Consider the following 22,651-nt stretch of genomic DNA (forward strand, 5'->3'; position numbering starts at 1 on the left):
AATTGTAACAGTACTCACAGGTAACTTTAGACCTTCTTTGATCTTCCTGGAGCTGATTGTTGGCTGAGTCCTTGCCATTTTGGCTATTCTTTATCCATTCGAATGGTAGTTTTTCTCTTTCTTCCACGTCTTTCAGGTTTTGGTTTCCATGTTAAAGCATTTGCGATCATTTTAGCTGAGCAGCCTATCATTTTCTGCACTTCTTTATATGTTTTCCCCTCTCCAATCAACTTTTTAATCAAGGTACGCTGTTCTTCTGAACAATGTCTGGAACGACCCATTTTCCTCAGAATTTCAGAGAGAAATGCACTGTAACCAGCATGTACAACATTTGCTACCTTCCTTCCTTAAATAAGGGCAATAATTGCCACCTGTTTTTCAAAGAATGAATGACCTCACTAATAAAACTCCACACTGCTATTATTTTGAACATGCCCCTTTCAATTAGTGATTCAATTACACAGAATCAGCAGAATGCATGTCATGACTGTTGGGTCTGTTGGATTTGTATTACTCTACTAAACCTGCTAGTAAATTATTTGCCATGTAGAAATATCATTTCTACCAAAAACAGTGATTGATCAGGTTAGTGATGTCTGACTGCTATTATTTTGAACACATCTGTATGTGCTCACACCAATACACATTAGCGCAAATGATTGCGCATGTCTGACACAGGCTTTAGCACCCTATTTAAAATACAACACGCTGAGGAACATTTGCTGAGTTGTCTGCTCGTGACCAGATCTGTATCCTGCTATCCTGTGTTTGACCTGACTTGCCCCCTGACTCTGCTCTGTTCAGATGCCCTGCTACTGACCTTGGTTTGTTTCCTAACTTCATCCTTCATCCTTTGACTGCTTGTTTGGTACCTCCATTACTCATTTGATAACAACTCCGACCTTGCATCTGACCTTTCTCTTGCCTTAATTTCGTACTTCTGCTGTCCAGTTGTTGCCAACTCTGGCCCGTCTTGACTAAAGCCTAGTTTTTGGCATCTGCAATGTCCTGAGCTCCTCCTGGGTGCCAGCATTCTGCACAAGTTCCAGTCTAAGCATCCCAGCAGTATCCAGACTGTCATCTGACCACCCACTGTGCCAGGACCTACTGCAGGCACCCATTCCACTCCTCTTCCTGTTATGCCCTGTCACCAACTCCAGGGGGTATTGAACAGGAGGTTTTAGGGAAGCCCTCTCATCAGCGTGTTCTCTACTAGGTATTTGACAGACAGGTAGGTGTACAGTCTTGACCTGTTACACTATTCTCTTAGCTTACTTCAGGAGCATTAAGGTTGTAGATGGATCCCATGGACATTCGTTCACTGGGTCCTAGGCTCCTGCTTAGGTTGCCTTGTGGATGAACTGTTCCTGGTCCACGGTACTGTTGTGATGCTACCATACCACAGAAATCAATGTGTCCATAAAATACATTTCTATGGTCTTATTTTTCATTGTTAGCAGCCTCCCTGTCCTGCACAAGATTCAGATGAGGCGGATTCTACGGTGCTGATGCAGCACTTTGGACAAAAAAAAAGGAAGCATTGTATTTTTTTCATCTTCATCATCAGTCATAAGCAGCAGCTTCCCTATCTACTTGGTTTATGATGGGTGTGCCTTACCCCCTCAAAATGAATTCTCATATTCTATTGCAGCCTCCCTCATGTTATTAGAGGCCACCAGCCTTTTTATCTTTTCGCTGACTGATGTATATCTGGTCCTCATACTGATGATGTGGCTGGGATTGTTCTGTCTTGTCAACGCTCTAGCAAAATTTTAATTGCACTCATTAACCTTTACCCTTCATTAAATAAAAAAATTAAAATAGCTCTCTCATGTTTAGCTTTGACCACCAGATCCCTGCATGTCCAGTGGCCAAATACAAGACCCCCCCCCCCCCCAAACAAAAGGTATTGAAAATGTAAATCCTCTTGCATGACCTTAGCAATGTACTGTTCTCCTGTAACGTTTGTGTCTGAATACATTAATGTGTGTCCCAGTCATGCAGGTGAAAAATGTAATGGAATCCAGAAGCCTGAAGCCTATAAAAACGAACTGCGCAAATATCAACGTGGATCATCATACCGCAAACAGCATTGCCAAAGCAGTTCTCATTAATTGCTTGCAAAGTATATTCTTAAGCTGACTGTTCTTTATTACTGAGCAGGTACCTGGCCTTTGACCACTGACAATTATACAAATCTCAATTGTATTTATTGTTTAAGGTCAATGTTTTTTCTTTATGGAGAAAAAGCTAAGAGCTCTTTAAAATTGAATGAGGTCAATTTCTTCTATGACTCAAGAGGTATCCACTCCTAATACACTGTATGTAGGGTAGTGCTGTAACTATATTACACTTCTCTACTCTCCCCCTAAAAGACAAGTCTTTGAGCAAAATAATTAAAGCAACAAATTTTAAAGTCCCCCAATTTTATATATATATATACACACACACACACACATACTTACATACATATACGCACACATACTATAATATTACACGTCTCTACTCTCCCCCTAAAAGACAAGTCTTTGAGCAGAATAATTAAAGCAACAATGTTAGAAGTCCCCCAATTATATGTATGTGTATATATATATATATATATATATATATATATATATATATATATATACACACACACACACACACACACACACACACGTACATATACCACACACATACATATATATATATATATATATATACACACACATACATACACACACATATATACACACATATGCACACACAATGTATTGGCTGAATGCTTTTGCAACCTGTGCAAACTACTAAAAGAGTTACTACTAAGAGGACCGTGTCCTAGCCCCATGTTTCTGGGTTCCATAACTGTTCCATGGTCTTCTACGGCAATATTTCTCAACCTTCATTCAGTTAAGGCACCCTTTAAAATTATGTACAAATCACAAGGCATCCCTTTCTAACAACTAAATTAATAGTTTTACCCAACACAGCACCCATATATAGGACACCCAACATTAGAGGTGATTTATTCTTACAAAGTCAATACACCTTTGCACAATGGTACGCATGAATAGTCCAGCTTTTCTCTTCACTTTCAGTCGGCTAAAGTGACCCCAGTGCTGGTAGAGAGGGGCAGAGGAGGGGCAAACAGGGATTCTGTGTCTCCCTCATCGACTGATAATGTCATTGGTTGTCAGGATGCATGGTGCCAAAAGTTGTAAAGTTGCAGAACAAAAACCTGTGGCTTTCAAAAAGGCAGGCTTTATCCACCCTACTTGCTTGTACACAATTTTTGGGCAATTTTTAGGCACCTCTTAAAAACCCAGAAGGCACCCTGGCTGAAAAACATCCATTCTATGGATATAGTTATGTAATTGGTGTAGTGCTCTGGAAAGTTAATTGCAAACCTCTGCACCCATTTCTAAGATAGAGCCATTTCCATTCATTTATTGAGAGCTGACCATCCAGGAGCAACACATACTGCAAGTTTTTATTAGGATAAGTAGGTCTGAATGCTCCCGTAATTTTACCTTTTGGTGTTGGTAGGCATTCAGTACGATCACACTACAATGCATTCACTACATATTAACTAATGTTTTCATGCTGCTGGTATATTTTCTACAACATATGAAAAGATTTCAAGAATCACCAAAAAAATGTACGCCTTCAATAAAAATTTGGCCTGGATGCATTTGTGCTGCAGCTGGTATCCCAATGAATGTCTGAAGTTTATATAGTACCTGATGCTACCATTTGCAGCAGTGTAACTGCACTGATATATACATAGGAAATTACCAATAATCAGGTTCTACCAAACTATGAATCTTAAGCTATCATGGCTCTGCAAGTTAGATATTAGAAAGGTATGTTGAAGTTTGTACTTCATCAGCAGCTGCTTCTGTTTGAATGCAAAGTATGCAAAAAAAACCCAAAACACAATATTGTACATTGCAATATATCAAGGTAAGTCACTTACTTTCATCTTTGTCGGCGTCCTTACAGGAATGTAGTTCCCTGCTCCAGAGTAAGTGAGAGCAGTGACGCAGAAAGAAGAAGAAAAATAATTTAAGTATCAGATATCCCGTGATCATCCAAGTCACTCTGTTAACAAGTTCAGTGCAAATAGTTAAACATTAGTAAGGAACAGTAGGATTGGGCATAGTCCTAGATACTTGAAGGCAGTTCCAAGCACATTACAACATTTTTATAATAGCGAAGACACTGATCTATCTACAGGGTCATCTAAAAGTCCATAAGTGAGGAGAGTGGAGCCTGCAACAGATCAGCTTCAAAGTGTACAGGAAAAAGAGAGAGGGAAGTTTCTGCCAGCTGTTTTGGGCTGAGAAGAGAGGGGGAGTGCATGATCACTTTGTAATCAAGTTAGCTGTCAGCCCAGAAAGTTATCGAAGTTTTATGCAAGTCTGGACACTTAAGGAAGAAAAAAAAGAACTCTGAATTTGAATGATGTGAATGAGAGGTGGTATGTCTTTAATAAAACGTTATAGGCAAATTGTAGTCAGGTCAAGTTGTCATGTATGGAGAATTTGCTGTATTTTGTTTAAAGCAATTCCTAAAGCAAAAATTTTATTTTTTTAAATAACAAACATGTTATACTTACCTGCTCTGTGCAGTGGTTTTGCACAGAGCAGCCCCGATCTTCCTCTTCTCTGGTCCTTCACCGGCACTCCTGGCTCCATCCCCTTGCTGAGTGCTGCCATAGCAAGCCCCTTGCTATGGGAGCACTCGTGCATGTTTACATTCGAGCCGACTTTGTATGTCCATTGACACACAGAGCGTGGCTCAGCTCTACCCCCCCCTCCCCACTCTCTTCTCACTGACCAATGGCTTCCACTGCTGCCTCTCTGTCCAATGAGGAGAGAAAAACACACACGAGAGATCTGCTGCTCTCATGCACATTGCTGGATCAAGATTGGGCTCAGGTGAGTATAAAGGGGGTTTGGGGGGGGGACGGGGGACTGCATGCAGAAGGCTTTTTACCTTAATTCATAGAATGCATTAAGATAAAAAAAACCTTCTGCCCTTAGAACCACAGAGAGAAGTAGACTTTAAGCAAATGCACATAGGAAACAAGTGGGGTTTTTTTTGTTTCAGGGTACTTGCACATGGTACTGGCGTATGAATATCAGATATTCCCAGCAGAAAAAAACATGGAGGGTGGACTGTATAGCACTTGAATGTACATGTACACACATGCAAAAATTCTATTAGCTATTTTTAAATTAAGGGAGTGTGGCATATGCACATATATGCACGTATTTATGCATTTGCACATACATACAGTGCCTTGACTAAATATTCATACTCCTTGAAATTTTCCACATTGTCATGTTACAACTAAAAACTTAAAATGTATTTTACTGGGATTTTATGTGATAGACCAACACAAAGTGGCACAGAATTGTGAAGTGGAAGGAAAATGATAAATGGTTTTCAAAATTTTTTATAAATAAATATCTGAAAAGTGTGGCGTGCATTTGTATTCAGCCCCCTTTACTCTGATACCCCTAAGTAAAATCTAGTGGAACCTATTGCCTTCAGAAGTCACCTAATTAGTAAATAGAGTCTACCTGTGTGTAATTTAACCGCCTCCCGCCCGCCGGGCACAAGGCGGTTCTCTCGTTCTGGGAGGACGTCATATGATGTCCTCCCACTCTAACCGCACATGCGCGGCTCTGGGAGCGCGCAGCACGGCGATGCGTTGTGTCCCCCGGACACTGCGGATCACCGATCAACGGAAAGATGTCGGCTCGGTCATGTGATCAGCTGTGTCAAATCACAGCTGATCGCATGTAAATAGGGAAATGTCGGTTATCTGCATTTCTCTCCTCACGAGCTGTCAAGCTGACAGCTCGTGAGTAGAGGAGAGCCGGTAATCGGCATTCCTTGTAGGGGACATGTACACTAATCATCAGGGTACTGATGATAAGTGTGCCCTGATGATCAGTGTAGCCCCAGCAGTGCTACCTGTCAGTGTCCATCAATGCCAGCTGACAGTGCTTATCAGTGCCACCTGCCAGTGCCCATCAGTGCCTCATCAATGCCACATATCAGTGCCCATCAGTTCACATCAATGCCACATATCAGTGCCCATCTGAACTGCCTTTCAGTGTCATCTATCAGTGCCAGTCAGTGCCACCTATCAGTGCTGCCAATCAGTGCCGCCTATCAGTGCCACCTATCAGTGACTGTCAGTGCTGCCTATCAGTGCCACCTAACAGTGCCAGCCAGTGCCACCTAATAGTGCCAGTCAGTGCCACCTATCAGTGCCGCCTATCAGTGCCGCCTTTCAGTGCCCATCAGTAATGCCTGTCAATGCCCATCAGTGCTACCTACCAGTGCAGCCTATCAGTGCCCATCACTGCAGCCTCATTAGCGCACATCAGTGAAGGAGAAAAATCACTTATTTAAAAAACTTTATAACAAAAACTAAGAAATGACATTTTTTTTTCAAAATTTTCAGTTGTTTTTGGTTTGTTTAGCAAACAATAAAAAACCCAGAGGTGATTAAATACCACTAAAAGAAAGCGCTATCTGTCTCAAAAAAATTATAAAAATTTCATGTGGGTACAGTGTTGCATGACTGCGCAATTGTCATTCAAAGTGCGACAGCGCTGAAAGCTGAAAATTGGGGAGGAAGGGGGTATAAGTGCCCGGTAAGCAAGGGGTTAATCTCGGTATAAATACAGCTGTTCTGTGAAGCCCTCAGAGGTTTGTTAGAGAACATTAGTGAACAATCAGCATCATAAAGTCAAGGAACACACCAGACAGGTCAGGGACAATGTTGTGGAGAAGTGTAACGCAGGGTTAGGTTATAAAAAAAATCCCAAGCTTTGAACATCTCACAGAGCACTGTTCAATCCATTATCCGAGAATAGAAAGAGTATGGCACAACTTCAAATCTACCAAGACACAGGGGTGTATTTACCACAAGGCATTTTCCTAGGGCGGCGTTTTTCAGGGGGGGACAGCACTGCCCCTCAGAAGAAGGGACGGAAGAAGGGACACACACAGCATGGGAACCTGGTGGGTTCCGAGAGAGGTTGCGGGTTTCATGATGGTGTATGGACAGCCCAACTCTCATTCCCGGGGATGTCCGGAGCTGCGAAGGTGAATATCTCTCTCTGTCACCATGGGGGATGGTGGCTGGTGTATGGTGGGCAGTGGTAGTGGAAGGCTCTCTCGAGTGGGGATCAAGGGTGTTGTTGGTCAATGTCAGGCTCTCTCTACGGGGGGGAGGGCGCCAATTTTTGTGTTGCTTAGGGCAGCACAAAACCTAAATACACCACTGCCAAGACATGGCCGTCCACCTAAGCTGACAGGCCGGGCGAGGAGAGCATTAATCAGAGAAGCAGCCAAGAGGCCCATGGTAACTCTGGGGGAGCTGCAGAGATCCACAGCTCAGGTGGGAGAATCTGTCCACAGGACAACTAGTAGCCGTGCACTCCACAAATCTGGCCTTTATTGAAGAGTGCCTAGAAGAGAGCTATTGGTGAAAGAAAACCATAGGAAGTCCCATTTGCAGTTTGTGAGAAGCCACGTGGGGGACACAGCAAACATGTCGAGGAAGGTGCTCTGGTCAGATGAGCCAAGTTGAAGTGCTGCTATACAGTGGATTGCAAAAGAGTGATGTCAAGCCAAACTGAGGTACTTACACTATTTGTAATTATAAATATTATTTGTGTCTTTTATATCTACATTGAGTTCTACTTTCAGTTTGTGTAAGCAGTTCTATATTATTACAGAAAATTCTGGGTATGTTTTTTTGGGCCTAGTCTTTGAGGAGTCAATTTGTTCTCCTTTTGCATACGTTTCTTCCGCAGGCCAAAGAAAAAAAAAAAAGAAGATGGTAGGACAGTTGGCTTTATATGATCCAATGTGTTCTTGATTGTGTCAGTGAAGCTGGGAAATTAGACAGTAAGGTAAGCCATACATTATCCAATTTTCTTTCCTTCAACCACATGTTGAAGCAAAGAAAGTTGCTCGATTCCTCATCAACACTCTTGCTGCACTGTTGTGTTGTGCTGATGGGGAGCACAGAGAGCCTTCCCCATACAGTGGTCACTGCTGGCAGATTTATAGCCACCGGCAAAAATAAAACTTGACAGGCTGGTTGTGCTGAAAATGATCGATGGATTGACTTTACTACAACCAATCCGCCCATAGACAGATCAAAAATTTAGATCAGTCTATGGCTGGCTTTAGTTACATTGAGGGATTGGGAGTATTGGTTTATTTTCCGCTAAAACCTATACTATTTGAAGTTAGAAGACAAATCCATAAGAATTATTGTCTGGCAATAATGAGACACTGAGCTTTCTAGTGATCAGTTCAGTATACACAAAACTTTGCCGGACCATAGTAAAGTAAAGTAACATCTGCTGGTCAAAGTTTCCAAAGAGCCCTGGCATGGCTTGTTTGTGACAATGGAGAGTGCCAGTTGACAGATCAGTTTGGGTGGAGTGCATTTTTCCTACTTATGTCAAGTATCATCAGACACACAATATATGAAACACCTAACAGTCACATCATTATGTAAATTTACATTCAGATGAGTCAACTCTTGCTGAACTTCCAAAAAAATTTACCCCAAAAATAGAGACAACCGGGAGGCATTTATAATCATTATTAAATATTTTAATTTTTTTGTCCATGGCTAAGTTTTTGTTCCCATTTAATTGTATGCTTTGAAAACCTTTAAATAAACCATGTTGTTGGTTGGTTTCAACTATACATGCCTGTATTCCATGTGCACTGGATCTGTGCACCAAAAAAGCTGAGTGTATTATATTTTTTTCAATAAATGCTGTGTTAAGCGGGGAGCATATTTCCTTCTCTGTTCTGAGTTTATTGAAAACATTCCACCAAGGGTTGCTGAGGATGGAGATGGATTGAGAAGCCCCAGTGACCTGGAGGAAACCATTACTCTTGTGATATAGGTGACCCAACTACAAGGGGCAGGCGCATGAGATCTTGTTGCGAGGCCTATCAAAAATGTGAGAGCATAATATGGGTATCTACATGTGGTGATCATATAAACGAAGATTTTAGAAATGACGAGCACAGCATGTAGTACATATTTGATGGATTGCAGGGCTGGATTTCTGGACATAGAGTATTCTAATAAAAATATATGGACCCTTGGAATTTACCATTATTTTATGTTTTGTAGTTATGGGTGTGGATTGTTTCAGATATATGGTGAGGCGTTTAACGCATATATTTTATGCATGATTCTGTGTTTTGACATATACGCATATGATATACGCATACGACACACGCATGTCCACTGAACATACTTTATTATAAGATTTAATTCGAGTATTGTTCCAGATATATTGTGATGACCTAAAACGCATAGGTTCTACACATGTTCTATATTTGGACATAAACGCATAGGATACACGTAGGTCCACCTAAAACACTTTGATTATTTGATATGATTCTATGTAATATTGCACGGCACATGAGAATTTATCACTAGCATGATTTGGTACTGCGCGGCACTGAGGCACTTATACTATTTTTTTTTACTTTTTTGTGGGAACACAGTGTGAGCAGTAGTACTAACATTAGTTATACATAGCATTTAGATATTTTTGTGTATGCAAAATTTTTTCGCTCAGTAGTTTGCACTGCTTTAGAGTGATAGCGCTGAGGTTTTTTCACTATTGCACTCATAGTTTAGTATATAGGGTAAATTTTTTTTTATTGTGTTCATTATTTATAGATGTGCTATTTCAGTCTATTATTTTGACTCTCTTCATCTACAGTACATCAATGGCGTTTTAAACCAAACAGGTGTTCTTAGAGTGAAACTCTTGCCAAACATTTTAAATTTGATTTCTTGTTTTTATGGGGGAGATTTACCCCAATGTGTGACCCTGTTTGGGTGATTTTCCTTCACTTCCTGTCCCAGAGATACAGTGCATTGCTGTGAGCTGCATTCCCTTCATTGGGAACTAGGCTTCTGTATAATCCTGTAGATCTTTTACTAGAGGCGGGTGGTACAATATCATTGGCTCCCTAGGAGAATACAATTTAAAGAGGAAATAGAAGCTGTTCAGCTTGTAAAAAGGTCCTTTACAAAGTTTGGCCTTCGATAGTATAGAAAAAAGGAGAAAGAGCTGGTTGCTGGGTGGTGAAAGTCATTCTGCAGAGGCAATCTTTGGGTTAACACCCTGCCATTGTGATAAGATACCTGTGCTTGTCATGAGATCACTCCAACCGAGCGTTTGTGTTCTCCCGTCAAGGGAGCCATCCCTGCTAGGAGAACACAGTGATTATTGCTAGAGACTATAACAGTTGCTAGCAATAAATCCATGAAATTCAGCAACCTGGTTGTACCCATGCTGATCAATCGATCAACTTGTATACATTAAGCTTGCACATACAAGGCTTGAATCTTGGCCGGTTTCTTCTGAACTAGCTGAGATTTGAACAATCTATGGCCTGCCTAAAGCATTGGTACCTTGGGATACTAACAAAACTCTTATGGAGGACAAGATAGCACAAGGCTTATTAATCAAAGGTAAAGCTGAACCCCAGATAAATATGAAAGACACAAATGAATGTACCTCTGCAATAATTAACACGTTCTTACATGTTTTTTTCAAATTAAAACACGTGGATTTAACTTGATATCAGCCCAGAGAAGGATGTTAGAATGGAGGGTCGAGAGTGGTGCCTCTCTGAGGTTCACCACCAAGTGACGCCAGGCAGTGCTGGAAACCCTGCAGAGGACTACCTTGTGCTCTGCAGTGGCCATCTTAGGGAAAGCTATGCCAGATAAGCCACAGGATTCCCATGGGATTTGGTGGCCATTTTTGTGTAGATATGGTATACAATAAATACCACGCTCTGCACGACATATAGGGAGTCCTGCATGATACATGAAGAGCCCAACTACCATCATGTAGGCTGAGAAAGAGAAGCCCACATAATTGCCCTTTTCTAAGGAACAAGGCTGCTCCCAGACAAGGAGAGAACCTTTAGTGGCTGAGGAACATTTGGGATCACAGGCATATCTTACGCAAGGTTTTCCCCATGAAGGAAGCCCTAAATATACCAGAATAGAAACCAGAAAGCACCGAGAGTACCCATGCTGGGAACAACTTTACCCGCAGAGCCTTTTGGGGATAGACAGGACAGCGGTTTCATCCTTTTTAGGAAACTAACTGAGCAGCTGTGTCACTGTGAGCACCCAAACACTAGAAGTTATGGAAGATGTCTCTTCTACATACCATGTTGGATATGCCTACTTATGATAGGAAGATTGTTCGCTGACAAATTATGTTGAAGTAAAATTGTTACAGGGCAAACTGTACCCAACTGAACATTTGGTGTCTGCAATGTTCTAGGATAAAGAGTAAGTGAGACTTGTAGTGAGGCTTATAGGCTCTGCAGGGAATAGTGATGAAGTAAATCCGTGGGTCTCCCATTAGTTGAAGCAGACCAACCACTTGGGGCTGAGGTGCCCCACTGGCCCAGTGGAGTGTTGGGCCCTCGTATTATACCTGAAGCTACTGGGAATAGAGAGGCTTCTCAAGCCAAGGAGTTTTTCTTCTGATTTTGCACTATGTAATATTGAGCTGTAGCTATGGCTTCTCCCATACCCAAACGTTCTGAAAGACTCTTTCACTCATGATTGTGAGGCTTAGACAAACCTGCTGGAAGGGGTACTTGTTGTATGGATGTATTGCAGTCACTAGGTGGAAAGCCTGTCCTTACCAATCTAACACTTGGCATAGGCCACCCTACAAGCCTCTCCCTCTTGCACAGCCTAGCTCAGATGGGTGGGGGGTTGGGGGGTAAAGGCAGCACAAAGGAGAATGCTGATAGCATTGTCAGTCTGCTGCTGTGTTGTTGGCTAATTTGGATGCACTGGATGCCTTTGCTGTCATTTTGGTATAGCTGGGCATCATGTGTGCCTCTATACCTTTAAGGAGGGATGGGCTCCTTCAGGCACACCTGCCCTTCACCTATCCATTAATACATGTGCTCCTACTATGGACGCTTTGGAAAATCTAGTTAGGTCCACAGTATACAGAGTACAAAAAATGTCCGCTGCCCCAATCTATAACTGGCCTTCACAGCAAGGAGCAAATGGAAGGGGCGACGCATGTCAAACAAAAAAAAGAGAAAAATTCCCTGCTCAGCTTGCCAACCAGCCTGCAAACAAACCGAATGAACCTGTCTAATCATTTGTGTTAAAAACAAGGGTTTAGTTCGCACACATTTGCAAATACATGCGTAAGCTACAGAGCCTTGTCACGGCACCCCGATATTCTGTGGTTCCTAACTCCACAAACTTTGAGAGCCCCCATAGTAGAGGAACATGTATTTAAATGGATAGACCAAGGGCTGCCCACTCCACCCCTCCTTAACCACTTGCCTACAGGGCACTTTTACCTCCTTCCTGCCCAGGCCAATTTCCAGCTTTCAGCGCTATGACACATTGAATGACAATTGCGTGGTCATGTAACACTGTACCCATATGAATTTTTTATCATTTTTTTGTGACAGATAAAGCTTTATTTTGGTGGTATTTAATCACCTCTGGGTTTTTTTTTTCTTAAACAAACCAAAAACCACTGAAAATTTTGAAAAAAAAAGAGTTTTTTCTTAGTTTTTGTTATAAAATTTTGGAAATAAGTGAATTTTCTCCTTCACTGATGTGCGCTAATGAGGCTTTAGTGATGGACACTGATAGGCTGCACTGATGGACACTGATAGGTAGCACTGATGGGCACTGATGAGGAGGCACTGGTAGGTGGCACTGATGGGCATTGACAAGCATCACTGATGGGCACTGAAAAGCAGCACTCATACATGGCACTGATAGGCGGCACTGACTGGCACTGATAGGCGGCACTGATAGGCAGCACTGACGGGCACTGATAGGCGACACTGATGCACACTTATAGGCGGCACTGACTGGCACTGATAGGTGGCACTGAAAGGCAGCTCGGATGGGCACTGATATGTGGCACTGGTAAGTGGCATGGATGAGCACTGACAGCTGGCACTGATGGACACTGACAGGTGGCACTGCTGGGGCTACACAGATCATCAGGGCACACCTGATCATGATGAACTGATCATTAGTGCTCTGATGATCAGTTTCCATGTCCCCTCCGAGGAATGACGATTACCAGCTCTCCTCTCCTCTCGAGCTGTCAGCGTGACAGCTCGAGAGGAGAGAAATGCCAATAACCGGCATTTCCCAGTTTACATGTGATCAGCTGTGATTTGACACAGTTGATCACATGACCGAGCCGACATCTTCGGCTCTTTCCATTGATCGGTGATCCGCTGTGTCCGGGGAACACAGTGGACAATGTCATATGATGTCCTCCCATCCTCCCAGAACGAGAGAACCACCTTGCGCCCGTCATTGTACCATATGGCGGGCGGCAGGTGGTGAAAGGTACAAGAGCGCACTGGAATCCCAGCATGTAGCCCAATGGTGCAGTATACAGAGGACCATTGATGTGGGACTGTGGCTTACACATGTATTTGCAAATGTGTGCAGATAAAACCCTCTGTTTTTAATGCAAACTGTTAGACAGGGCCAAATTGGTTGTTTTGCAGGCTGGTTGGTAAGTGTTGCTGGGAAATTCTTTGTTTGCAATGTCCAGTGAATACATTGGGAGACAGATAGTGATGCAGTGTGGTCCATTGGGAGCGGGAGGCATGTTCTGTGATGGCATCCACCAGGAATGGTGAATGTCCCACCCTGCCATCATTTGTCTATGGGCCAGGTGGGAACTGGTTAATTAAAAACGTTTTATTTAGGATAGAGAAAGGAAGAATTTGAGCCCCTGTCAAGTTTTTATTGCTGTTTGTGTCCCCACTGGGTAGATTCAATCTCTCCGTTTGTCCTGAAGACCATTGTCACCAAGAATAATTGTGATGGGAAATGCACGAGTTATGCTCAAAAGAAGAGGTGAGGGAAATCCTCTAATGGGGACACCTGTTATGCCACTTTCACATAGACAGCAAGGGGGATGGTGGTAAAAACAAGCATTTGAGCCACTGTTTTACCATCCACCAACAAAGTTTACATTACAGCCAGAGGGGGCTGTTCACAGGCTGCGCCCATGATGCTTTGCTTTGTGGCTGTGGTAAATTTAACATGGCATGTCGAGTTGATAGATTTGATCGGTGGTACTGCTTGTCAAACTCAACCATTTAAGCCAGTGGGGCCATACCATGACAAACGTTTGACTCATGGTTGTGGTGCACAAATCCAACTGGAAATTACCATTCAGGACAAAAAAAAAAAAAAAAAAGACTCATCTGAATACATGACAGTAATTATCTGCACTCTGAAAAGTGATCCTTCACTCTTCAGAGAATGAGCTAGTGTGACCTTATCCTTACATTGACCACTGTTTAAGAGGGCAGTTCTTTACACTTTTCAGAAAAAAAGTATAGGATCAGAGACAACAAACAAAATGACAAGGGCTTTAACCCTTACATTTTCTTTAATTTTGGATAAAGCGGGTATTTCCTATGTATACAATTTAGCATTTCCAAACCCCCCCTATAAAAGTGAATGGAAATCAAAAGTCCCCCAAATAGAAGAGTTTAACCTTACTTTTCCTTTCTAGATAAAAGATCGACTTACCGTCCATACCATGCGGATCGTTAATCAAACGTGTATATGACATGGTAGAAATAGAGGTGATCCTCAAACTCGTCAGGAACAATAGTAAGCAATTCCAGAAGGAAACACACTGAAAGGTAAAATGGAATGAAAGTGACAGAACAGCTTCAAATACAGAAGATACTTGGCTCACTGAGGGCCTAAGTGCCGAAACCTGTTCTGCAGCATTATGTGAGCACGGTGCTGACACAAGGAAGCCTGTCACTGTGACTTAACCATGATTTTATTTATACTGCCAGATAGAAACTGGTTGAACAGCTTTCATATTTAGATTTCGTTATACAGTGTACAATAATGTAACAAAAAAAAATTATTTTTTCATTTATAAAAAGATGGGGCTAGATAAAAGAGCATTTCCTTCCAACAATTGAAAACACATTAATAATCTGATAATGCATTTAGTAACAACTACAGTGAAAAATACATTACCCTAAAATTTATGTAATTCAGTTAAAGTGGTTGTAAAGGCTAAAAGGTTATTTACCTTCATGCATGAAGGTAAAAAACTTGTGTGCAGCAGCCCCCTCAGCTCCCACTACTTACCTAAGAGGGGGAGGGGCTGATCCATGGCTCTGTGTGTGAATAGACACACAGAGCAGTGGCTCAGGAGAGAGACTGCTTTGGTGCCCCAATAGCAAGCTGCTTGTTCTGGGGGCACTAAACAGGAGGGAGAGGCCTGGAGCGCCAGCTGGGGACCTGAAAAAAGGAGGAACAGAGCTGCTCTGTGCAAAACCACTGCACAAAGCAGGTAGAGTATGACATGTTTGTTATTTTTTTTTTTTAATTGTCTTTAAACACCTTCCGCCCTCCCTATAGTACAATGATGGGCGCAAGGTGGTTCTCTCGTTCTGATAGGACGTCATATGATGTCCTACCATTCTCCCTGCGCATGCGCGGCTCAGGAAGCGCAGCGCGGCCATCGGACACAGCAGATCACGGAAAGAGCCGAAGATGATCACATGTAAACACAGAAACGCTGGTTATTGGCATTTCTCTCCTCTCAAGCTGTCACGCTGACAGCTCGAGAGGAGAGCCGGTAATTGGCTTTCCGCAGAGGGGACATGTACACTGATCATCAGGACACTGATGATCAGTGTGCCCTGATGATCATTGTGGCCCCAGAAGTGCCACCTGTCAGTGCTCATCAGTGCCACGTGCCAGTGCCCATCAGTGCCACATCAATGCCACATATCAGTGCATACCAGTGCACATCAATGCCACATATCTGTGTCCATCTGAGCTGCCTTTCAATGTCACCCATCAGTGCCAGTCAGTGCCACCTATCAGTGCTGCCAATCAGTACCGCCTATCAGTGCCAGTCAGTGCCGCCTATCAGTGCCAGTCAGTGCCGCCTATCAGTGCCAGTCAGTGCCGCCTATCAGTGTCATGTCTCAGTGCTGCCTTTCAGTGCCCAGTGATGCCTGTCAATGCCCATCAGTGCAACCTATCAGTGCCTCCTCATCAGTGCCCATCAGTGCCTCCTATCAGTGTCCATCAGTGCAGCCTATCAGTGCCCATCACTGCAGCCTCATTAGGGCACATCAGTGAAGGAGAAAAATCACTTATTTACAAAATTGTATAACAAAAACTAAGAAAAACATTTTTTTTTTCAAAATTTTTAGTGGTTTTTGGTGTGTTTAAGAAAAAATAAAAATCCCAGAGGTGATTAAATACCACCAAAAGAAAGCTCTATCTGTCTCAAAAAAATGATACAAATTTAATATGGGTACAGTGTTGCATGACCACGCAATTGTCATTCAAAGTGTGACAGCGCTGAAAGCTGGAAATTGGCCTGGGCAGGAAGGGGGTATAAGTGCCCTGTAGGCTAGTGGTTAATATCACTTTAAGCAAAGATCTAGACAGACCTCCATGTGTAGGGTGGGTGGGTCTTTTTCCTTAAAAAGAGTTATATGGTCACAGCATTGTTGTAATAAATATAATATTTATGGTCACAGCATTGTTGTAATTAATATAATATTTATTTTGAACAATCTAATATAATCTTACTTGAAAACATTCTTTCATGTTGTGAGCTCTGCCTGTACATTGGTGTCTCTTTCCACAACCGCCTGGATTCCTTGCAGCTTCTCTTCTGCTGTTTACGTTCAATTGCTAAGGACTACATATCCCATGGTACCTTGCAAGCAGTGATTCCTGTGCTAATTCTGCCTCCTGGAACTCCTTCTCAGCTCCTCTATAATTCAGAAGGCAGGCTCTGTGAAATGTGTGACACAGAAGTGGTACTCACAGGACATAGACTACATAATACAAAATTCAAGGAAGTATATGTGTGGAATTCTTTCAAACTTCAAGATTGTCCAATTAATAGGAGTTAGCTATAAAGAATTGCAGTGCAATGTGGAAATAAATATGGGATTATACATTTAAACGACTTCAGGTCTCAGACCTGTACACTGCCTTTGTACTAGATTTTTACATTTCTGCTGTGGGCCTGTGGATTCAGCAATAACGTTGTCATTAATTAAAGCAGGAAAATAATAGTCAATGGAGAAGGCGAGTTAGTTAGGCCTGATTAGGGTAACCTAAGGGTTAATGGGCTAAATAGAAGGAAATTTTATTTACCCAAAAAATTATTTTACTTGTCCGACTGCTTTACCTGACATCATATGATCATTCCTTTGATCTTCAGATGAATGAAATAGGGGTAGATATATAAGTAACAATGTTAATTTGTATCACACATCTGAATAATGCTTCATGCATTGTTTACAAATCCTGTGAGTGGGTAAATTTTTTTTTACTATTTTTTTTTCTTTATTACAGGTACTTATATATTCAATTTACAGAGCGCTTTACATATATATTGTCCCTGTCCTCAAGGAGCTTACAATCTAATGTCCCTAACTCACATGGGTGAGGTCATGTGTACTGCTCTATGCCAGCTACAAATCCCATAGTTCCTATTCCATCTCAGAAGCGAGCAAGAGATGGTGGCTATGTTCCTACATATAGTGGGACCATGGAGAATGAACATAGCCACGCTCTAACAGGAAGTCAGATTACAGCAACAAATAAAAAATGATTTGGAAAAGGCTGAGAGCAATAGAAGTGACTCTTTGGAGCTAAAAATATGTAGCACCCTGCAGTGATGCTAATTGCAGGATGGTAAATGAACACAAGATGGCTGTGTTCTGTGGCACAGTTACCCAGACTCTAGTGAAGAAAAACATTGCTGGACTTGTATGCTGGCAGAAGGACTTTGCTGTTTGGATCACAGGTAAACAGACTACATTTCCCAGAGTAGCTGGCTAAGAGGCAGGAGCATATAAATACAGAAGCCCGGGAACCAGAAGGCAGGAAGTGGATAGTCAGAGCCAGAGAGAAGGTGTGTGGAGACGACTGTGCAAGACACTGGAGATCCGGACCCAGAGAGTGAAAGAGTGAGGAGGAATTACAGTCCGCTGGCATTGCTGACAAGCAGGACCGTCAATCCTGTAGCCAGGCAGGCAGAGCGGAGTGCTTTCATCTGCATTGCTTTCCGGCCAGAGAACCAAGAAAAAACGGGGGACCCCCTTTTTGAGAGACCATCTGCTACATTAACAAGTCTACAAATCGCGTGAGAGGTTTCCATACCCAAATCATCAAAACTTACAAGTGACATTGCTCAGTTGGCCTTCTTTCAGTTCAAAACACTTCATCGTTACTCTTACTAAGGCCTAGCCTGACTGGCCTATCTTACCCAGCAGCCTACTGATTATCGCATGATCAACATCTTAAATCACAGAACTTAGCTGCAACACATACATCCTGCAGACAAACCTTCATTAGTTTTGCAGTTCCAGTTGGTTCTAAAGACCAAAGAACTTTGTCATCACGTTAGCTTATCACCCCTTCAATGAAGGATAACCCTCTGCAACAGTCCACTCCCACCTCTTCTGCAGCCCAAGTTTAACCTCAGACCTTAGTCTGGGTGTTAGAGATATCATCAAAATACATCACTTAAAAGGAGATGTTCTCTTTCTTTGTGTTATACTATTTTGAGGGAACCTTGCTTTTTCTCCCAGGAAAGGTCTGAACTTAAATGTGAACCAACTAGGGCCCCATCAAGTGTGCAGAAGATTGGATACACCTGTGTTGAGTAAACAAAAACAAAAAGGAACATTGAAGCCTCTAACCAGAGTCTATTTACAGAGTTAAACCAAGTCTCAAGTGTCTTAGAACCCAAGTGTGAGTTACAGTATTTTGACAGTTTGATAGTTCTTTCCAGCTCACTTGGGTAGAAACTTCTCAGAGCTGGGACTGCTGTTTAAATTCTGATTTGCAGGACATTTGAGAATTGATCAAAGTGGTACTGTGTTGGTTGAATTTTTTAAAAGTGTGTAATGTTTATCTTATGCATATATACCAGTGGCATCTGTTGTGCTTGCACTCTTTATATTTTGGCTGCAGTATAACTAGAAAATCAGCACTCTAAACTGTATGTGTATTTTTACGGATTCAAGCCAGGGGGTCCTCCTGGTCAAAACAAAGTTTAGGGTGGTGTCAGCAGGGGCTGGGCTTCCAAGGCGGGCTTGGGACAGACAGGGAACCCAGAAATACTCAGGAGCACTTAAAGGGGTAGTGCTACAAATACACAATTTTGTTTAAAACCAGATTTTAGTTCAACTGTAAAGTATTTTTAAAACAACCCATTCAGTTTAAAATAGAAAGGCTAAATATCTTTGTGTAATATATATATATATATATATATATTTTTTTATTTTTTTTTATTTTGTATGACCACAAAACCTCAGTTTTCAGCTGCATAGCAGGCTGGAGAGGTGGGGGTTGAGAAACAGCAGCACACTGATCTTGCCAGAGAATGCCTGTGTGTGTGTGTGGGGGGGGGGGGGGGGAGTGTCAGCACAAGACTGATCATTGGAGGACAGGTGCTCCCATGCCTTGTGTGGTCAGTTTTTAATAGGAAAGCAGAGGGACTGGAACAGATTTCTCACAAAAGGTAGCTATACAAAGAGAACAGAATACGTTTTAACAAAAGTACATGGTACAGCAGGCACATATCAGGGATATGGAATGTCAGTGCAACATATTCTTTAAGATTACAGACAAGGGAAGATAAATAGAATCTTACAGTTTTTTTGTTCCTATGTTCCTATAAAATGCATTTGTTTCCAGTACTGTATTGTAAATAAATGTATTTACTCTGGTATAAGTTTACCATATTTAGCACTGAACTGGCTGTGGTTAATAAAACATGTCCCAAACATAGTACAGCAAAGTATTTATAGATCGCAAATCTGACAAATCTCAACAATCCATTAGCTGAGAGAGAGGCAGAGAGAGAGAAAGTCCAATTCCCCTGTGACTCTGATAGGAAAATATACAACATTTTTAAACTATCAAATGTCTTGATCAGTAAAACACTTTCAGAATAATGCTACACGCGCTCAGCAGTTTAGACACAGATAGTTTGCTACATTCAGAGGAGGCTAATCACCACCTTTGAATGCAGCAGCAGTTTGTGCTATGGCCACATGCAGACAATTAGCTGCAGCCTCTCTACAGAAACGCCGTCCCTGGATGCACACTGGCTGTGTCCAGGGTTGGCTGCATGCTCTATTCACATGTAACTGACCAGCTGAAAGACAGAGATGTGCACAATGGAAACATTTATTTAGTTTCAGATTCATTTGTTAGGTAAATCATTTTATTTCATCATGGTCATTCTGTTAGAATGATTTGTTTTTGGAATTCATTTCGTATATTCAGACTAGTTTCATTTATTCATTGTTGTGAATCGATTCACAATTTTAGGAAGATTGGCTATATTCATTTTAGTATGTTAATACGATATTTTAAGAGATTACTTAATGTACTCTGAGTCATTCCCGCTTGTCCAACCCACAAAGAGAAATGGAATTAGCTGAATGGACTATATCAACTGGAGTCACGTGCATCCGAAAGAACAAATTGAACAAAATTTCAGATTCATTTGTTATATTACGATTCGGAGAATCTGATGGATCCACTTCCATCTAACCCAAACACAAATCATCATCTTATTTCACTTTTATACCTTGCTGTATTTGATGCAATATGTTTTGATTTCATATGTAGTGTATGTGTTATAATAATGAGAAAGGTTAATACAAAAATAAAACTGAAATGGATGCAAATCATTCGTTATATCATTACTCTATTTTGGACATTTCAAACATGAACAAAAAGGCCCAAACTATAGCACCATGTCATCGGAATGAAAACAAATGAATTTGTTGTTTCTGTATAATTTATTTTAGATTTGTTGAAATTTGTTACTGTTGTCATACATCCAAATCTCCGAAAAATGAAAATTGTCAGACTTTCAATTAGTAACAAAATGAATCAAACTTGTTCAAGAGACATATCCAAATCCACAGCTCTGCTGAAGACTCGCCCGTCCTGTACATGAACAATTTGGGTGCCAGCCACTTTAGACCATCTCCACTTCCTAAAAGAAGTATAAAAACATGTATCAGATGCACACCACTCTTAGCTCCTTTTGCTGTATTTACAACATATTAGTCATCAACAAAATGACTGCAAACAACGTCTCCACCTGGGAACCAACCTTCCTTGATGCGTTTCGTCACTTCTGGCTTGCTCATAAGGATGAGGGAAGTCATTTTGTTGCTATCTAATAAATATGGCATGAGGAGCCAAGAGCGGAGTGTGGCTGATATCTTTTTTCATACTTCTGCCCAGATGAGTAGTTGCATAACAAGAGTGGCTAAGCTATTCTCAACCCTGACCAGGGGCGGACTGACAACTCATGGGGCCCCTGGGCAATAGGGGATAATGGGGCCCCTGTGTCCTTGCCCAAACTCAAAAAAGCCTATGAAAAAGGTACCAGGGGCATCTCATGGGGCCCCCTACTGACCCTGGCCCTCGGGCAGTGCCCTAGTTTCCAAATGGTCAGTCCACCCCTGACCCTGACTCAAGCAACAAATCACAAATCTGGTCTCCAAACAGGGGAGACAGTTTATTAAAAATACAAAACTGGCAACTTACATCCTCTCATGCGCCAGCTGGCTCTGTGTATCCAGATAGATGGTGGAAAGAGGGTGGCTCAAAATTTCTGGCTTCCAGGAACCACATTGGAACGCTATTGGAAGTGACTTGTTGGAAGTGTAACTGGCTACATGTTTGTTTCGGAGCATGCGTACTCCTTTCTCTAGCCAGTAAGTATGTTGGTTTCAATATGCTGGATTTCTCCAACATACACAGTGGCTTAAGAAAGGAGTTTTGCGTGTTCCAAAAAGCAAAGCCAATTACATCCCGCTGTCACTTCCACCAGCATGCATATCAACATGGTTCCCAGATGGAAGTTCAAGGCACATCTTTTCACCATCTATTCGAATACACAGAGCCACCTGGCACACAGAGGGACAGAGACATCACACAGAACAGCGTTCTTTATTGATGAGCCTGTTGACCTTTTTACCAATGTGAGTTGGCAACTTTGCATTTTTAACAGCTCTAATGCTATACTCAGTAGGCATTTTCCTCTCTGCCCTGCTTGTTTAATTACAGAGACTACTTCTCCTTTAGGGACAGCTGCCATGAGTGTTATGGACTATTGCCAGAGACTTTTATGGACTAAGTTATAATAGCGTATATATATCCATGGGGTTAGCCAGATTGAATTGAGCACCTTCCCTTTTTAATCTTTTCTTCAAATATCACTCACACCTGCTCCTCCGAAGACCTCCTGTTCTCTAGTTACCTTGTCTCCTTCTCCCATTATTGTCTCCAGTACTTCTTCAGGAATCTCTCCCATCCTCTGGACCTCTCTACCTCAATCTGACTGGCTATCTCCTACTCTGGCCACCTTTAGGTGATCCCTGAAAACTAAATCTCGTCAGGGAAGCCTACCCACCTCTAAAAACTGAACTTTTAACTCTTCCCATCAGCTCATCCCCCATAATTATTACCTTTTGTACCACTTGCCCCAGCCTATTAGATTGTAAACTCTTATGAAAA

General features: G+C 41.9%; 1 protein-coding gene across 1 annotated transcript in view; it reads right to left on the bottom strand.

Moving 5' to 3' along the window:
• The window catches only part of DPP4 (dipeptidyl peptidase 4), a 156,327-nt gene extending 141,588 nt beyond the window's left edge, over nt 1-14,739 (bottom strand). The window contains exons 1-2 of the mRNA XM_089660038.1: nt 14,630-14,739; nt 3,956-3,993 (exon numbers count right to left, since the gene is read on the bottom strand). Coding sequence (XP_089516164.1) covers nt 3,956-3,993; nt 14,630-14,672 — 81 coding nt within the window. The 5' untranslated portion in view covers nt 14,673-14,739. The remainder of the gene's footprint in view (nt 1-3,955; nt 3,994-14,629) is intronic.
• Between the last annotated feature and the right edge of the window lie 7,912 nt (nt 14,740-22,651).

The sequence above is a fragment of the Staurois parvus genome, unplaced genomic scaffold, assembly GCF_062004578.1.
Source record: "Staurois parvus isolate SC_StPar_1 unplaced genomic scaffold, SC_StPar_1.0 ptg000031l, whole genome shotgun sequence".
NCBI lineage: Eukaryota > Metazoa > Chordata > Amphibia > Anura > Ranidae > Staurois > Staurois parvus.